The 15,766-nt window shown below is 29.3% G+C and overlaps 2 protein-coding genes across 2 annotated transcripts; both read right to left on the bottom strand.

Moving 5' to 3' along the window:
* Positions 1-3,551: 3,551 nt before the first annotated feature.
* On the bottom strand, positions 3,552-8,581 carry LOC145186071 (synaptosomal-associated protein 25-like). The gene is made up of 7 exons (XM_090098408.1): positions 7,284-8,581; positions 7,098-7,139; positions 6,350-6,516; positions 4,967-5,107; positions 4,724-4,768; positions 4,453-4,552; positions 3,552-4,316 (listed from the first exon to the last, which is right to left on the bottom strand). Exons 1-7 carry the CDS (start codon positions 7,356-7,358, stop codon positions 4,251-4,253), a joined length of 636 nt encoding a protein of 211 aa, XP_089954534.1. The 5' UTR covers positions 7,359-8,581; the 3' UTR covers positions 3,552-4,250.
* A 3,820-nt stretch (positions 8,582-12,401) lies between these two features.
* LOC145185718 (uncharacterized) lies at positions 12,402-15,442 on the bottom strand. Its single transcript, XM_090098403.1, has 2 exons — positions 14,949-15,442; positions 12,402-14,758 (listed from the first exon to the last, which is right to left on the bottom strand). The coding sequence occupies exons 1-2, from the start codon at positions 15,286-15,288 to the stop codon at positions 14,076-14,078; spliced, it is 1,023 nt and encodes a 340-aa protein (XP_089954529.1). The 5' UTR covers positions 15,289-15,442; the 3' UTR covers positions 12,402-14,075.
* Positions 15,443-15,766: the final 324 nt, after the last annotated feature.

The following is a 15,766-nucleotide window of genomic DNA, read 5'->3' on the forward strand; positions in this document are numbered from 1 at the left end:
ATTTCCAATTGTTTTATAAAATTTTATTGGAAAGGTCTGCACGGGTGGAAGTACCAAGTATAAGTCCTAATCATGATAATCTAAATTTGACTTATCTTATTTCATTTTTCAGATCAGCACATTTAAAATCTTCATCATTTTCATGTTAGTGTAATTAAATTGTTGCACTAGCTAAAAGGGTTTAAAATTTCAGTACTTGCCTACAATAGAACTTTTTATTGTTTTATACGGCCTTAGCCATTTTTGGCCTCAATAAGAAAGATGTTGTTAAGTAATCTTTTTTGATTACTTAGGTTGATCCGAGCTTAAATAGTATACAAACATTTAATCTCGAATCATTCAGTTGTAAAATGTATACAAAAATTTTTATTGTCTTTAAAACAGTTTGACGTCAGGGGTGGAAACAGCAACAGACTGCCGCACTATTCAGCGCTTTAAATATAGAAAAGGAAATATACTCATTAAAAGAAAGTCGTTCAATGTTTTGAAGTGATTTTTTCACACGTCATCTTGCATGAGATCTTAATCATTTCTTTTTATTCATTATCAAAAACATGTAAAAAGTTGACACAAAGTAAAAGTAACCACTTTGATAATAGACAAAAACTGCTGATGGCCTGTTTGACTTTAATATAATTAGCTAATTCTCTTTAAAATCTAGTAATCCAACAAAATGGACCTGGGTTCAATCCTGTAAATCTTTTCAAATTGGGTAATAATGCCTTGTTAAGTAGATTTTTCAGGTTTTTGAAGAGAACAACATTTGTTGTTGAGCTTTTCCATTTTTCAGTTGAATTCAGTTCCCATGTTTTGCCGGCAGCAACAAACTTTTATTCAAAAAAGATCCGTGTTCCAGTTGCTTTGTTGAGAGTTCAGAAAAAAAAAAGAGCTCAAAGAAGCTGTAAAAACAATTTGGTAGAATAAAAGTCAAGACGTTTAAAATTTGTTATTAAGGCCAAAGCAGGACCCACCAAATACTAAAATGTGATTTATCTTTATTTTCCTAAATGTAAAATTGTTGCCTCAATTCTTATTTTGCACTTAAAATTTATACCTAACTTTAGCAAATTATTTTTTATTTCCGCAATTTCACAGAAAGTATGAATTAAAGAATGCATCGACACATGGCTAAATTGCGAATTATCATTATTCGGGTTAACTGCAAAATTTTATCTTTGCTACTTGGTTCAAGCATTTTGTAAAACATGCCAACCTCACTGAGCATGAGTCTTTTCAATTATATCTAGATAGGCACAAGACTCATACTTTAAATCTAGAAATGATCAATTTACCTTGTTAATACAGTGTTGTCCTATTGTGTCTTCCACAGCATTGCAGTGATAGACTTCACCTTTTAGATATGGCTTTTATGAAACCTCTAACGACATATTTTATACAGAAGGGGCAGCGTCTGCAATCACTGCTGTGAATGGTTTAAAAGATTGCACCACTCAATTTTAATGTTTTGACAGAAAATGATTATGCTTCAGCACTTACAACTGGTTTTTCTCTGCAGTTAATGGTAGATAAAAATAAAGTACAAGAAGTACCTGAGCAACGAAAGCAAAGCACCTGAGAAACCATTACTCATCACACCATAGCAGATTCTAAAGATTGCAAAAGATGAGGTTTAGCTTCTAAGCTTCTACCCTCAGAGATTGTAACTCCAGTTGTTGCACAAGTTTTTAATCGACATTAACAAAATGTTTTAAATTTACGAAATCTTTTTGCGAATATATATGGATTTTTTTTTTCTTGTCTTATTTGAAATATTGGTAATAAATAAAAAGATTTTTTTAAATTTCAAAAACATAAAAAGCTCGGTAAAACAGGGTTTTTGGAAAAATGCTGTGTTTGAGTTACTATTTTGCGTAATGTTTTAGTAAAGGGGGCGGCATAAAAGTCGCTTTTGAAAGAAAAGAGATTATGGTTTTAGGGAAGGATCTAATTCTCTTCTAAAAAAAGGTATAAAAAAGATATTTATAAAAAGGTATAAAAAAGTTATTTGTAATGCCTATTAAAGCAATAACTGTTTCATACCAAACATAAAAATTAATTTTATCCTTTGAAAAAAACGTTTTTCGTACTTTTTCTAAAACCTTTTAGTACATTATTGTTATTGTTTTTTCTAAAACCTTTTAGTACATTATTGTTCTTGTTTTTCAGTTTTACAAAAATTATCAACAAAGGCATGACAAACGCCGAAATGATTTTATTAATATGATGATAATTTTAAATGTAACAATTATTGAAAGAAAAATTAAAGCCACCAAAAAAAAATTTAATGAAAGCAAAGACCACACTTTGTGAAAAGAAATTGATAAAATGCCTGATAAAAAATAGCAATATTCTGTGGTGAAGCGTCATACAAAGAAGCTAGCTAAAAACAATGCAAAAGCCATGTTATGTACAACTTACACTTACGGTTGTGATTACTATGCTTGATTATTTGTAATGGTAGTTTTTTTTATATATCTCCACGAGAGTGATCTGAAAACGGTTTTTAGTATGGTTAATAATAAGATGATACTTCAGAAAAACATATATGTAACTTGAAAACCTTTTGATTATGGCCCGTTTTATCCCACTCTTCTCTATATTGAAAATAATAGGACGAGATTTTACGTCGAACAAACTTAGGGCCTGTTTATATGGAAAGCTCTTTATATGGAAAGTCCGTTTGCCGAGATATCGACGTCGTCCTTATTGCAACTTAACTTTATTTTGCGTTTATATGAATAAACGAACTAGCCAGCTCGTTTATTCATATAAACGCAAAATAAAATTAAGTTAAAATATTGATGATGTTGATATCTCGGCAAACGGGCAGGATCGTTTGCCGAGCCAGCCCGCTTTCCATATAAACAGGCTCTTAGATTTCGTTTCTATCATAGCTTTTCATGCTGAAATATCTGCGGTATAATAGAAACAATTTCGGTATAAGACAATTAAGTCTTTTCAATATGATGAATGCAAAACGTGTACAATTGCGATTTTGTAAACAAAATATATTTTTGAAAGAATATGTTGCGATGACGAGAAAAGTGACACGAAAAAAGAAACTTCATGAGAAAATATGTTTCTTTTTCTGTTTCAACCCAGTGCAGTATTAACTGAGAATCATGAGATATATCCAAACGACCCACCAGAAGCGAAGTCCCCATTGGTTATTTGATAAAAAGTTAATGAATTACCAATTTTTATTATAAAAGTTAACACTATAAACATTTACAGGAAAGCTATTGGTGTGGCAGAAAAAACTGAGTTGGTTGGGTAATCATTACCTTTTTTTAGTTATGCGAAACTTGATGCCGAGTTGGAAAGTAATTGGGGAGATTAAAGCTTTTAAGCCACTTAATTACAACGTTAAAAAAGTTGTCGATATCGAGTTATTAAACTGGTTGACAGCTTTGAGCTATTTATAAGGAGCAAAGTTACTAAGAAAATAAACTACTTCTTTGACCTTCAAAAGTTTAAAGGTGTTTTTTAAAATTGGTATTTTCATTCTTTCAAATGGCTTCATTTTTTCATTCTTCACAACACAAACAAACTTTAGATTCTTGATGTTTTCCCGTGGAACAAAACAATTTTACAAGTCTAACGATTTTACAATGATAAGGAATAGAAAAGTCTAACATTATAATAAAATAAATCTATCTACCGAAATATTAAAAAAAAATTCTCAGCGAGAAATTTTAACAAACATGCACTAAGACCACTAATCATACAGGAAAAGAATTTGTGATGTATTTTTTAAAAATATAATATTTTAACAGCCGATGGATCAAAAATTTAAAAACCAAATAAAAAATTTTTCAGAGAGAACCTCTGCTATAGATTATACACAAAAAAATAATCCCTTGCTTGCAAACTATACAAAAATAAACCCACTTCAAAGTTAAAACATTGTAGCTTATGTGGAAAATCTTTAATGGTAAATATTGATTACGTGCAATATCACAGAACGTGTCACAAAACATCGCTACTTGATATATAAAATCCCAATATATAAATAATTTACAATCAAAAAATTAAATTATACGATCAAAATATTGTGAAATCAAATGAACACCAACGTAAAAAGGTTTGTGCCCTACTTTTATTAGGAATAGAAGGTAAAGTTTAAAGCAAAATTTGTGACTGGTGATAAAAAGGAGATTATATATAAAATATACATAATAAGTAAAAAGGAGAGGACTACTAAACAACACTATGAAAAAACCAAACGTATAACTTAGAAGAGAGATGAGCTAATTTCTCAAGATATTTTCTGCTCTTTTATTAGCACTTTCGATTCGTGTTTCGTTAGCCATTGCCTAAAAAATTAAAAGAAATAAAAGCTGAAACTTTGTTGGCTTCGTATTTTCCTTATCACCAGGGAGAAAGCAAAGTTAACATCAAATGAAATAAAATATTAAAAACCCATTAATTGAAGAAACATATCCTAGTCACCTTATCACCCAGTCTCCCTATCTGGACATTTTGTCGGTCCAATTCACTACCCATATCAATAGCCATGGACTTTAGATTAGTTAGGATTCCAGCAACTTGACTTTTCATTCGATGCAATTATTCAATAAAAATTGAAAGGTGATACAATTATTTAGTGAAAAAGAAAAAAACAAATGAAATTATATAGTGTTTTAAAAAAACCTAACAGAGATCAATGTAGGATCAAAAACGTAGAATATAAAAGATTAAATAAAAAAAAACAACATTATACCCAATATTTTCATCCATTTCATCTTCTCGTGCATCATTCGTTATACTAAACAAAAAAGTTCATAATCATAAAAACTTAGAAACTTCATAAATGTAAAAAGGTTTCAATCAAAAACAACCTTGGGTGTAATTTAACATAAAGATATTACAACTGAAAGTATGCCTGATACAAAATTTGCAGACAACAAACACAATTCATTACCATTTCTCCTATCAGCACTCATTAAAAAATACAACTTTTTACCGAGATATATATCCACTTGTAGCAGCACCATTGTTTGGAACTTTATTGTTTTTTGACTGTGTATCATTGTTAGTTGAATGTGGTTGATCTTTCCTTGTATAAGCTTTTCGATAAACATCAGAAGATTCAAAGTCAGCACGCCTTTGAGCAATACAAAAAACTTTTCATACACAGTATTCATTAGATTACAATAGAATTTATCGATATCTTAGATTACGGCCACATATACAACAATATTTAGCAATATCTTAGATATTTATACTTTAGCACCTTAAAATTCTTGGATTTATTAGTATTTTTTCAACAATTAATTATTCTTTTCATTTTTTTAGCTATTCATTTTAGAATATTCAGAATGTAAACAATACTAGAAGAAATGTGCACTATACACTTGCTGTTGTTTAATAAATCATGAATCAATATCATTTATATGTTTAGTTGAAACATTCATTTGTTCATTATTATCATCACTTAGATGCTCTAACTCTTTATTAGACACAGAACCTGAACTACTGTTGGTTCCATTTCTCAGCAAAGTTATTAGGCAAATAGAAAAATAAACTTAAATTTTTCTAAAGTTTAATTTTAGCTACTTTTAAACATTTCATTAGCTGAATCTTTTGATTGTCCAAAGCATGCCCAGTTAAAACATGGATAAGAGATGATAGACAATAAAAGAATTTAAAACTGAATTGATTGCTCATGGCAACAGTATTACTTAAAAATGTTTTTTTATCCAGTATAAATGAGAGGTCACACGCCCTCTGATTATCTTTAAAATATTAAGCCAATCATCTATAAACTCAATTTCTTTTTTAACTAAAGAGGAAAAGATTCTCTGAGTGTATTTTAAAGTATATTTTAAAATGAAATAAAGCAGTTCATTCTGTCTGTTTTAAAAATATATTGATCAAAAGAAACTTAAGATATTAAATTTAATGCTCCATTTATATATATATATATATATATATATATATATATATATATATATATATATATATATATATATATATATATATATATATATATATACACAAGCATACTCCAAAAAAAAAATTCTTGTTTATTTTATGGTACCATTTTGTTGGGTGACAATAATTATGTATAAAATAAAACTTGAGGTGGATTTAAGAATGTCTAGATGTTGCCAAGCACTTGGAATTTATGTTTATATTCAGATAGGACTAGCTCTTCGCAAGAATACCACAGATGTTTCTTTCACAAACAGCCATTTAAGAAATGCAGTCATTTATTTCACTGTATTGAACAATGGACTTCATCTAGATCATTCAACATTGCTAAAGAAAGAATCAGGACTGGAATTGCCTGATATCCCTTAGTGATTAAGACCTGAATTACAACAAACTAAATAATAAAACTTACTTCTTACAACTGCAAACACAAAGTCCACAAAACTTCTCAAGTCCAGTGAGATTTTTTTCAGCTTCCTTCATACCAGCATTAATATCATCTAAATTCTCTTCAATGCGATTTAACTTCTCACCTTGCTCATCCAAAGCAACCAATGTTTGTATACCAGTATCTTGAGTCTAATAAGTAATAAATAACTAAGCAACACATTTTAAAGTTACTTTGAATGATTTGAATTTGAGCTAAATGTTCTACAAGGAAATATAAACAACTTGTTTTTTACAAATGAATATTTATGCCACTATTGCTATTATTACTATTAAAGATAAAAACAAAATACCGCATATACTGTTATAAACGATTTTGAAATAAATTTGGCTAAAAGATATTTCCAGACTTATGGTCTCAGAGAAATAAAGCATGTAGATGTTTTAAAGATCATTTAATATACATTAAATATAAGTATTCAGTTGTTGGGGAGAGCAAAAACCTATAGGAATGAAAATCACATGACTTATAATTTAGCGTAAGATATTTGATAGTACTTAAACATAATGCTTTTTTATAATTTTAAATTTTTATAGACAGTTTTGAAATAGACAAACATATATAGCTATAATATAATAGTTTTTCATTTTATTACTTTAAAATATGTTTTAAAATACAACATTTCAGCTTATTTAGCACAATCTTTAAAATCGTTATCAAAACTAGTCCATAAAGACAACTCTTGGTGTTTAATAAAATGAAAAAATCTTACTTCCTCAGCCAGTAATAGCATTCTTCTAGTGCTTTCCAAAGACTGGAAAAAATAAATAAGAATTGACACACACAGGCTCGCATACACACCCATATATGTAAATTGTAAGATTTAAGTAGGTAAACAAATATACATGCACATAAACACACATAAACACACACACATATAGTAAGCATAAAAAGGTACCTCATTTGTTACTTCATCTGCCCTCCTTTGCATGCGCTGCAATTCCATTCTCATCTGTTCCTCTTCACTTGACATTTTTTTATGATAGTTTAACTCTTTTAACTTTTTTTAACTTGAGAAATACCAACTCAGTGAGGTTGACAGTTGCAATTCATTGACAAGGTCTTGGAACTATTAAATTCTAAACTTAAAAAACTCATAATTACTTTTACCACTAAATAAACCTGCTCATACACACAAAAAAAGTATGTAAGGCTAAAAAAAAAAAGATTACCAAAATTAAAATTGATAAAAGTTATCAAATCTTAAACAAGTGATTGAATAGAGTTGCAACATAAGTTCCAGGTACAAAAGCACAGGACAAATAAAAAGAGCTCCAAAATCGATTAAGACATTAAGTGAAATAGACCTTTAGTTATGTACAAATTTAAAGACCTTTGAAGACAAGGTTTAAAATTATTATTTTTTAGTTTATTAAACTCAAATATTGCAAAGAGAGATTATTTATAGATAAAAACATTGTCTTACTGAAGAATATGATGAGAACTGGGAAATCATAGCAAAAAAAAGTTGATGAAAAAAAAAAACCAAAATAAGATGGATCTCTAAAAGACCTTCAAATCAGTGAATAGGGATGAGGCTATCAGTTTGTAAATAAACCCATAAGAAGAGAACATGTTACATCCATCTCACTGAAAAGGAACTTAATTTTGAAGGAAAATCTAACCATAGGTATTAGCCTTATATGTATTTCTTATCTTTTGTCATATTTTAAAAATTATTCTTTAAGTTAACTATAATTTTAATACAAAATTTTAGCCATTTATTTAAATATTTTCGAAAACAACAAATACTATTTCATTCATAAGTGAAAAGGTTAAAAATAAATACTTCATGAATATTTGTATATCTCTTAATCCTTAACATATCTCTAAAAATTATTATTAAAAGTTATAGACGAGTTATTTCACTTATAGACAATAAAAATAGACTACCCTTTTTAAAAGTATAATGCGTAGAGATACGAAAAATACGGAGATATATTAGGGGATAGTTTTCTGATGTACTTTGCTAAGAAAAGCTGAAAAACGGAAACATCTTAACTTGACATCTTCACAAGTGAAACTGGACTGTGAAGCTAAACTGTGAAGCTAAACTGTGAAGTTAAGATAATTTCTTTTGGTTCTTCAGTTTTTCTAGTTTAGTAACGAAGAAACAACTTGATAAAATGATTTTAAATATTGTCTTATTTCCTCTTTTTTTAGAAAATAGTTATATTTTAAGCAAATCATGTGGTCGCTTTAGTAATAATAGACAAATTGCTGTCATTACTTAGTTAAATTTTAACGTTAAACTCCAAGTCGAACTCCTCCCTAGATCAGCCCACTGCCCTTACAAAATATCTCGAGCCCTTATAAAAGGCTTAAATAATAGAAAGGGTAAGGTTAAAATTTAATTGAGTTTGTCTTAGCGTAGATTTTTATTTTCCGCGGCAGGAAAACATTTTACCAGAAAGACAAACTTGCATAACAAGTTTAGAAATAAAATTTACACAAATTAATTGAAGGAACAAACAAAAAAATCTTAAAATCTTTTTTAAAAAAATCGACACCCTTTTTTGTTCTAAGGAGTAGCTCATGTAAGAAGTACTACAGAGAGGAAACCACCCTTTTCATTCGTTGCACATTTAAGTTGTACTACAGGGAGAAACTGTCAATCTTCCTTGAAAGTACTTTTAGTTCAATTTTTTTCGTTCACCAAAATTATTACTTCTATTCCTAAATGAATTAAATATATACAATCGATGTATCGATTAATCAATATTCAATAAAACTATTTGACCTGTCACGTTCTGGTGACGGATTAACAGTTAAGACGAAAATTGGGGGGGGGGGGGAGGGGAGGGTGGCTAAGAGAACATCATTTGTTTTAATTGCAATTTAAAGATTGTTATGCAAATTAAAATTTCTTGGTAAATTTTTTTACTTACTTTTGGCAAGGGCCCAACTTTAAATTGTTACGAACCGAAAACAAAAGACATCGTCGCCTATCCCGCTAGCTTCGCCACTGCTACGTCCATGTTGCTAAGTAACACTACTTAACGTGAATTTTTATTGACGATTTAAAACAATTCAAAATCTTTAAGTTTTCGTAATTAATTAAATAACAGTAGACAAGTAAATCGCTGATATAATGCATTTATATATATATATTTTTTACTTTCAGTAATTTGGCTTAATGAAACTTACAAACACGCATAAATGAGTAAATTTCTTCTTTTATATTCTTTAATCGAAAATAACTTGGAACATTGTGTCATAATTCAAGGAAAAATTAGTAAAGTAGCAAAGATTAGTCGAATATTCAGAAACAATGTAAAAAATGAGAAAACTCAATACAATCCCAAAGCAACACTTATTCAATTTTATAAGCATCAGCATTTGGTTTTTCGGTTTTTAACGAATATTAATAAAGTACAAAGATACATATATCAATCTTTTAATAAAAACCAAAGTTTCTGAACTTTGAACGTCTAATTATACAAGTTATTTTAAATTAAATTTTTTTTTTAAGTAACTTTACACAGAAGCTTTAACATTTTGTTCGTTAAAAGCTGCAAGACCAAACGCCGATACATACAATTTTAGCGATTTTAGAAAAACATTCTCGTTTTTTAATAAGACTTTTACAACTTACTAAAGACAGTATCGAAAGGAAGCATCAAAGCTACTTATATCCTCACTGTTGATAACTCCCCTCATTTTCTGTTTCCACCCATGCAAACAGTTCTAAAGTTATTAAGTTATGCTCTTTTGAAGCCTGCGAAACTTTTCTAAGAAAATTGAAATTTAAAATTCCAATATTTTTAGATAATTGAAAATTGTTTGTTAATTGAAATTACCAAGTGCTAAACAAGAAGCTCTACTAAATAAGACGCTCTCGTATACATCAAGCAACCATGATTTGTGAATAGCAAACATATAAGTAAGGTATGTTCAAGGGAGCCAGATTTTAAATTTTTTTAAATAAAACTTTTTTCTTTTTTTTTTTTTAACAAAATTTATAGAATATTTTCTGGAGTGCGAAAAATCCTGCAAATTGCTAAAATCAGATAATTTTCCTATCCTCCGAAAGTTATCCAGGCTTTGAGATCGGAGATGAGGTTTAGAGATAATACATATTAAAATAATCGAAACTGGGGTAATTTAAGACTTAAAAGCGAAACCAACAGTCACCTTATACTGGCTAAATACACGTATTGCATAACAGTCAGCAATTGAAAGATATTGTGGGTGGACCTCGTAAATTGTGGGCGAAACTACAATGCACAGAAAAAAGCACCCATACAAGTAGAAAGTGTCAGAGATTTTAAACGAGATAACTATCGTGACATATCAGGATATAATAATCAGTTTTTTAAATGGATTTATTATTGTCGCGTATTCTACTGCGAAGATTTCTATTGGTAGAATATTTATAAAATAACTTGGCAAAAAATTATAAAAAAAAAAATGGATAAAAAAAAGATAATTTAACAGTAATTTTGTTAATAAAAAAAAAAATCATATAAACTACGGACTATATTAAACGTAACTGATTCATATTTAAGATAATTGCTATATTGGACTTAGTTTTTAAAGAGAGAATCGAGTTAAATCTTTTTTTATAAGTTCAATTCAAAACGTTTAAGCATCAGCTAAACAATTTTTTAAACAACAGCATTGAAAAAAACAACAACATCGCCACACAAACAAAAAAGGCATTAACAAACACACCGTGTGTTCTTGGAGGTAAATGCAGTAGACAGCTAACTAGTACACGAAAAAAAATCAAGTAATCTGATTTCTTGTAAGTTTTACGATTTTGTGATCTTTTCATTTCATAAATGAATATTTTATCAAACTCTTCTTTAAACGTTGTTTTAGAAAATGATCGGTTTTAAATCCTTCGTGACCATAGCAACAATCCTTCATACATACAGTAGAGCAGAAGATGTACAAGAGGGTAGCGAACTGCTGAATTTTATAGAAAATAGTCAAAAGTGTATTTTAACTGGTTATGCGATGGAGATTTCCGTCCATGGATGTGCGGTTTCTACTTTAGATATGAACACGTGTATTGGTGCTTGTATGTCTACACACGCGCAATACGAAGTTTCACTCAATGAAGTAAATACATATAAGTTACAGCCAATAACGAGATGCTGTAAAGTAACAGAATATGAACTGGTGACAGTGGCATTGAAATGCGTTGAAAACAGTAGTTTTTACGAGAAATTACATCAAGTTCGTAGCGCCAAAAAATGTTCTTGCTTAAAGTGTGGTTGAGTGATGTATTTTTGATACATTTGATGTATTTAAAGAAATGAACACATAAAGTTTAATAAATAAAATTTATACCAACTTACAAATAAAATAAAAATGTAAATAGATAAAGAAGTTTAAAAAGCTTTCTCTTGATTTTTCATACTTTTTCAGGTTTTTCAGGTTTTTTCATACTTTTTCAGATAAGAATTATTTTTTACTAAGTCTTCCTATTTGTTTGCAATGAGTTTATTAATATGAAAGTTTTAAAACAAAAACCATTGTGATTATCAATAATATACAAAACAAAGGGCATCATGATTATAAACAATATTATTGTGAGTTGCTAACTATAAAATTTTTAAGATTTTTGAATTATTACATTCAAATAATTACAGTATCAGATGAATTATAACAACCTTAAACCTGATAAACATTTTACCATAATTTCATGTAATGAATAAGATTTCTTATAAATAATCGCCCCAAGGATATAATCTCATAAGGAAATAATCCCCCGAAAAAGAAAATTACTCTGACTTACTGTACTCTTCTTCCCCCTCCCCCTTATAACTTTCACTTATGAATGAAATAGTAACGCTATCTCCAAGCCTACCTCTAACATAAAATAGCGTAACCTAAAACCTAAATTTTAACAATTTTTTTTTTTTGTGAGCAACTTTTTACCAGGGGATTTGTTTACTTGTTGTTCAAATGTAGGACAAAATATTGGTTGTATTAAGTGAAAAATACAATCAAATTCGCTATGCTATTGATCGTCATTAGTGAACTGAAAATTTTGTTGCCTTTTAGATTTTTGTTAAACTTTGAATTTCAAACTCTGAAATATAAAAAAAATACCAATAAGGCATTCAACAGTTTCTTAACATCAAAATGTAACTAAAAATGAGCAAAAGTAATCACATTTTGATAAAGCTTAATAAAATGCAACAACAGTTGATATGTAAAATAGAATCAGTGCTTTTAACTTTCTTATAGGTAATTTATAGTCTTTTGTAAAGAAATTGCGATTGATGAGGTCTTTAATTTTTTCATGTTTTCATGTTTGTCTACATAAAGTAATTTGATGAATTTCGAAAAATTAACAAAGTTATTCGTTAGATTTAAAAATTTTAACGCTACAAAATTTTTAAGTCATTGTCTAGTATCCGGAATATAAATCAGATATATTATGTTCAGCTTGTAATAGGTTGAGTATGCTAAAAATTTCTAAAGATAAAAATTTCTAAAGAATGCAGTAAATATTGCTATGGATATGAACAACATAAAAAATTGGACAGCAACAAATCGTTATTATTTTTTGTGGGTTCAACCAATTGAATCTCTCTTTAAACGAAAACGTAATTATGAGGTTTAGTTAAACATTGTTTTCCATAACTTGGTAAGAAAAGTTTCAAATTGAAGTCGTGAACAAAACGAAAAATCAAAAAAAAAATCAAAAAAAATTGGTCAGACATAAAACCTATTACTATTCGAGATGATGAAACTTCAAGAAGATGATACTATCTAAAAGTTGATTTTTCGTAAATGCCACGACAAGAGTTTTACTCCAGACGTGATGTTGACAAATTGTTTTGTCAAGATTATCTTATCTGACGACCAATCTGTTGATGTGGCTCCGAAGCCCGACGTACGTCATAACCAAAACTTTAAAGAGCCAAAAGTACAAGAGATCAAGAGATGCCTTTTTAAGGCATCTCTTGATGCCTTAAAAACAAGAAACATTTGCCACTATATCAACAGTACAGTGCTCTTCAGTTATTCTGGCCTAAATTTATATCAATCCATTTCTCTAGGGATCCAATTTCTTGTTATGAACAAAACCAGGTGACACTCAAAAGTCCAACTAACACAACAGAACTCTAATGAGGTTACTCAGCTGCAACCAACATATAATCCTTCAAAAATAAGTTGACAGTAGCTATTAAAAATATTTTGTCAAAAGTTGTGCAAGGTCTGAAAGAAAGTATTCTCCATTTTTGTTCTTCTTTTTTTTTCTTTTTCAACTTAACAAATTAGGTGAAAATAAAAAAAAAATTGAAAATAATTGAAAAATAATTAGCCAAAAATAAAAGTTATATTTCAATCAACATCAAATTAGAAGTTGATTAATAACTGGAGTTATCTCATCACCTTATTCTTATAGATAGACGGAGGGGGCCTAGAGAAAATTTTGTTCAAATTTTTTTTGAATAACAAGGAGCTTGCTTATTCAATTTTTTTTTGAATAACAAGGAGCTTGCTTATTCAATTAAAAGAGCAACTAATCCGATGTTAACATCAGCAAACCTAAATAGTATCCCAACCACATAAAGGTCTGTATGCAATATTCCCTAAGATATTTCAAGTTGCAAACATTAAATGATGCATGGCTTGGACCCTTACACTACGAAATTTTTCTTATAAGTTGAAGAAAACATCACGTAACTTGAATATAACATCACGTATGTAAGTTGATCCGCAGATCTTAAAACAAAATTTCAGAACCAATGTCCTCACGACCTTTGAATTCCTCGTTAGTAATACTCCAAACTGGATTGGTATGACAAGGTTTTGCTTCAAATCTGACATGTGGATAAAACCATCTCCAATCAAATTCCTTACTGTATTTGCAAACGGTATGAAATGGCGGTATGTCTTTCATATAATAATTTTTTTTCTCAATTTTTTTCTCAAAACTTTCAGTTAGAATCCAGTATTTCAACATTTGTGTTGGATAAGCTCCGTGTAGAGCTAAATAATTTTGACAAATGTTTGATAACATAAACTTATCGCCCATAAATGCTGTTGCAGCGTGTATAACACGTTCGTTATCTAAAAAGTATGTGACATTTAGTTTACTGTCCTTAATCCATAAGGCTACTGCTTGATCTCCATACGGATGACATTGTAAAGTTGTGTTTAGCTTAGAAAGAGCTTCGTCTATTATATCTCGTGTTAAAATCATCCAACCTTCGTCTACTCTAACAACATGTTCACGACAATGAATGTATCCCCAATACAGACCTTTATCTGGTCTCTTTGGTAGTTCATACAAAAGACGATCCAGACATAAGAAGTAATCGTCATCAATTCGAAGGAAATATTTGTAACTGTATTGGCTAAACCAACTAACCATCCACACCAGACGCAACCCAAAATTATGTCCGCCTGAAAGAAAAAAAAAAGTTATATTAATATTTTAGGTCCAATAATAATGCTAACACACATACATAATCTGATTATGGGTATAAAGGAATTATTTTTCACAGTTGTGTTAATTTTATATGATACTTTTGCGTTATATATATAAGCAAGAATCACAATCGATCATACAGCAAAAACCCATCTATATACAAACCTTTAAACGGCATAAACACCATGTCTCCATTTATATCGTTTTCGATTTTTATTTTCGTTTTTGTATCGTTACTTGCACTATCGATAGAATCTGTAAAAAATTTGCACACTACAAGTTCTTCTCTTTCTGTGCAAATTTTCAACCAGCTAAAGCGAATGGCGCTTCTTCTGTTAAAATCGTTCAACTTACTCATAATACCAATGACCAGAATCTTTTCTTTAACTGCTTCTGAGTGATTAACACAAATTTCATCTCGATGTGACTCCGGATAGAGAATGAAACGAGTCATTACATAAAAGACTGCTAAAAATGTTATGGTTTTCGACAAACACCATTTCATTTTGTTTTATTTTAATTCGAGATTAAAATCAATGCATTTTAAACAAAACTCTTGAAATAATTCAGATAAAATAAAATAATATGTAATAATTTGTAATAAGGCAAAAAGAAAACTAAAATAGAAACTAACAGTTGCTTAGTTTTATCTTTTACAATTTTTACGTTTTTTAAAAAAGTCAACTTTCAGTTGAAAGAACCAAACAAAAGAGTTTTTTTTGTCTAACGTTCGACACTTAAAACATTTCTTTCTTATTCTTTTTGCTCCTTGGAAACAACGCTTTCAAACGTTTAAAGAGTTTTTCGACATTTAAAGTTCACGATTAAGTATGCAGAACTCGCGGAAAATACACTAATACGCAGGGCTCGCGGGAAAATACACTAATATGCAAGATTCACGAAAAAATACACTTACAGGATACCACTATCGGCAAATTGAAAAATTTGTTTCAATTTTACGATTGTTCATTCGTTTGATAAAT

This window comes from Hydra viridissima, unplaced genomic scaffold, assembly GCF_058129835.1.
Source record: "Hydra viridissima isolate aposymbiotic clone 2 unplaced genomic scaffold, HvirCarnegie_v1 scaffold_9, whole genome shotgun sequence".
Taxonomy (NCBI): domain Eukaryota; kingdom Metazoa; phylum Cnidaria; class Hydrozoa; order Anthoathecata; family Hydridae; genus Hydra; species Hydra viridissima.

Excerpts from the sequence above, each read along its gene's own strand:
- LOC145185718 (XM_090098403.1), bottom strand. The coding sequence starts at position 15,288 with ATGAAATGGTGTTTGTCGAAAACCATAACATTTTTAGCAGTCTTTTAT. Across the intron at positions 14,759-14,948 it reads GGTGTTTATGCCGTTTAAAG|GCGGACATAATTTTGGGTTG; the intron begins GTTTGTATATAG and ends TTTTTCTTTCAG.
- LOC145186071 (XM_090098408.1), bottom strand. The coding sequence starts at position 7,358 with ATGTCAAGTGAAGAGGAACAGATGAGAATGGAATTGCAGCGCATGCAA. Across the intron at positions 6,517-7,097 it reads TGCTATTACTGGCTGAGGAA|ACTCAAGATACTGGTATACA; the intron begins GTAAGATTTTTT and ends ATTACTTATTAG. Across the intron at positions 4,769-4,966 it reads ACAAGTGGATATATATCTCG|TATAACGAATGATGCACGAG; the intron begins GTAAAAAGTTGT and ends TTTTTTGTTTAG.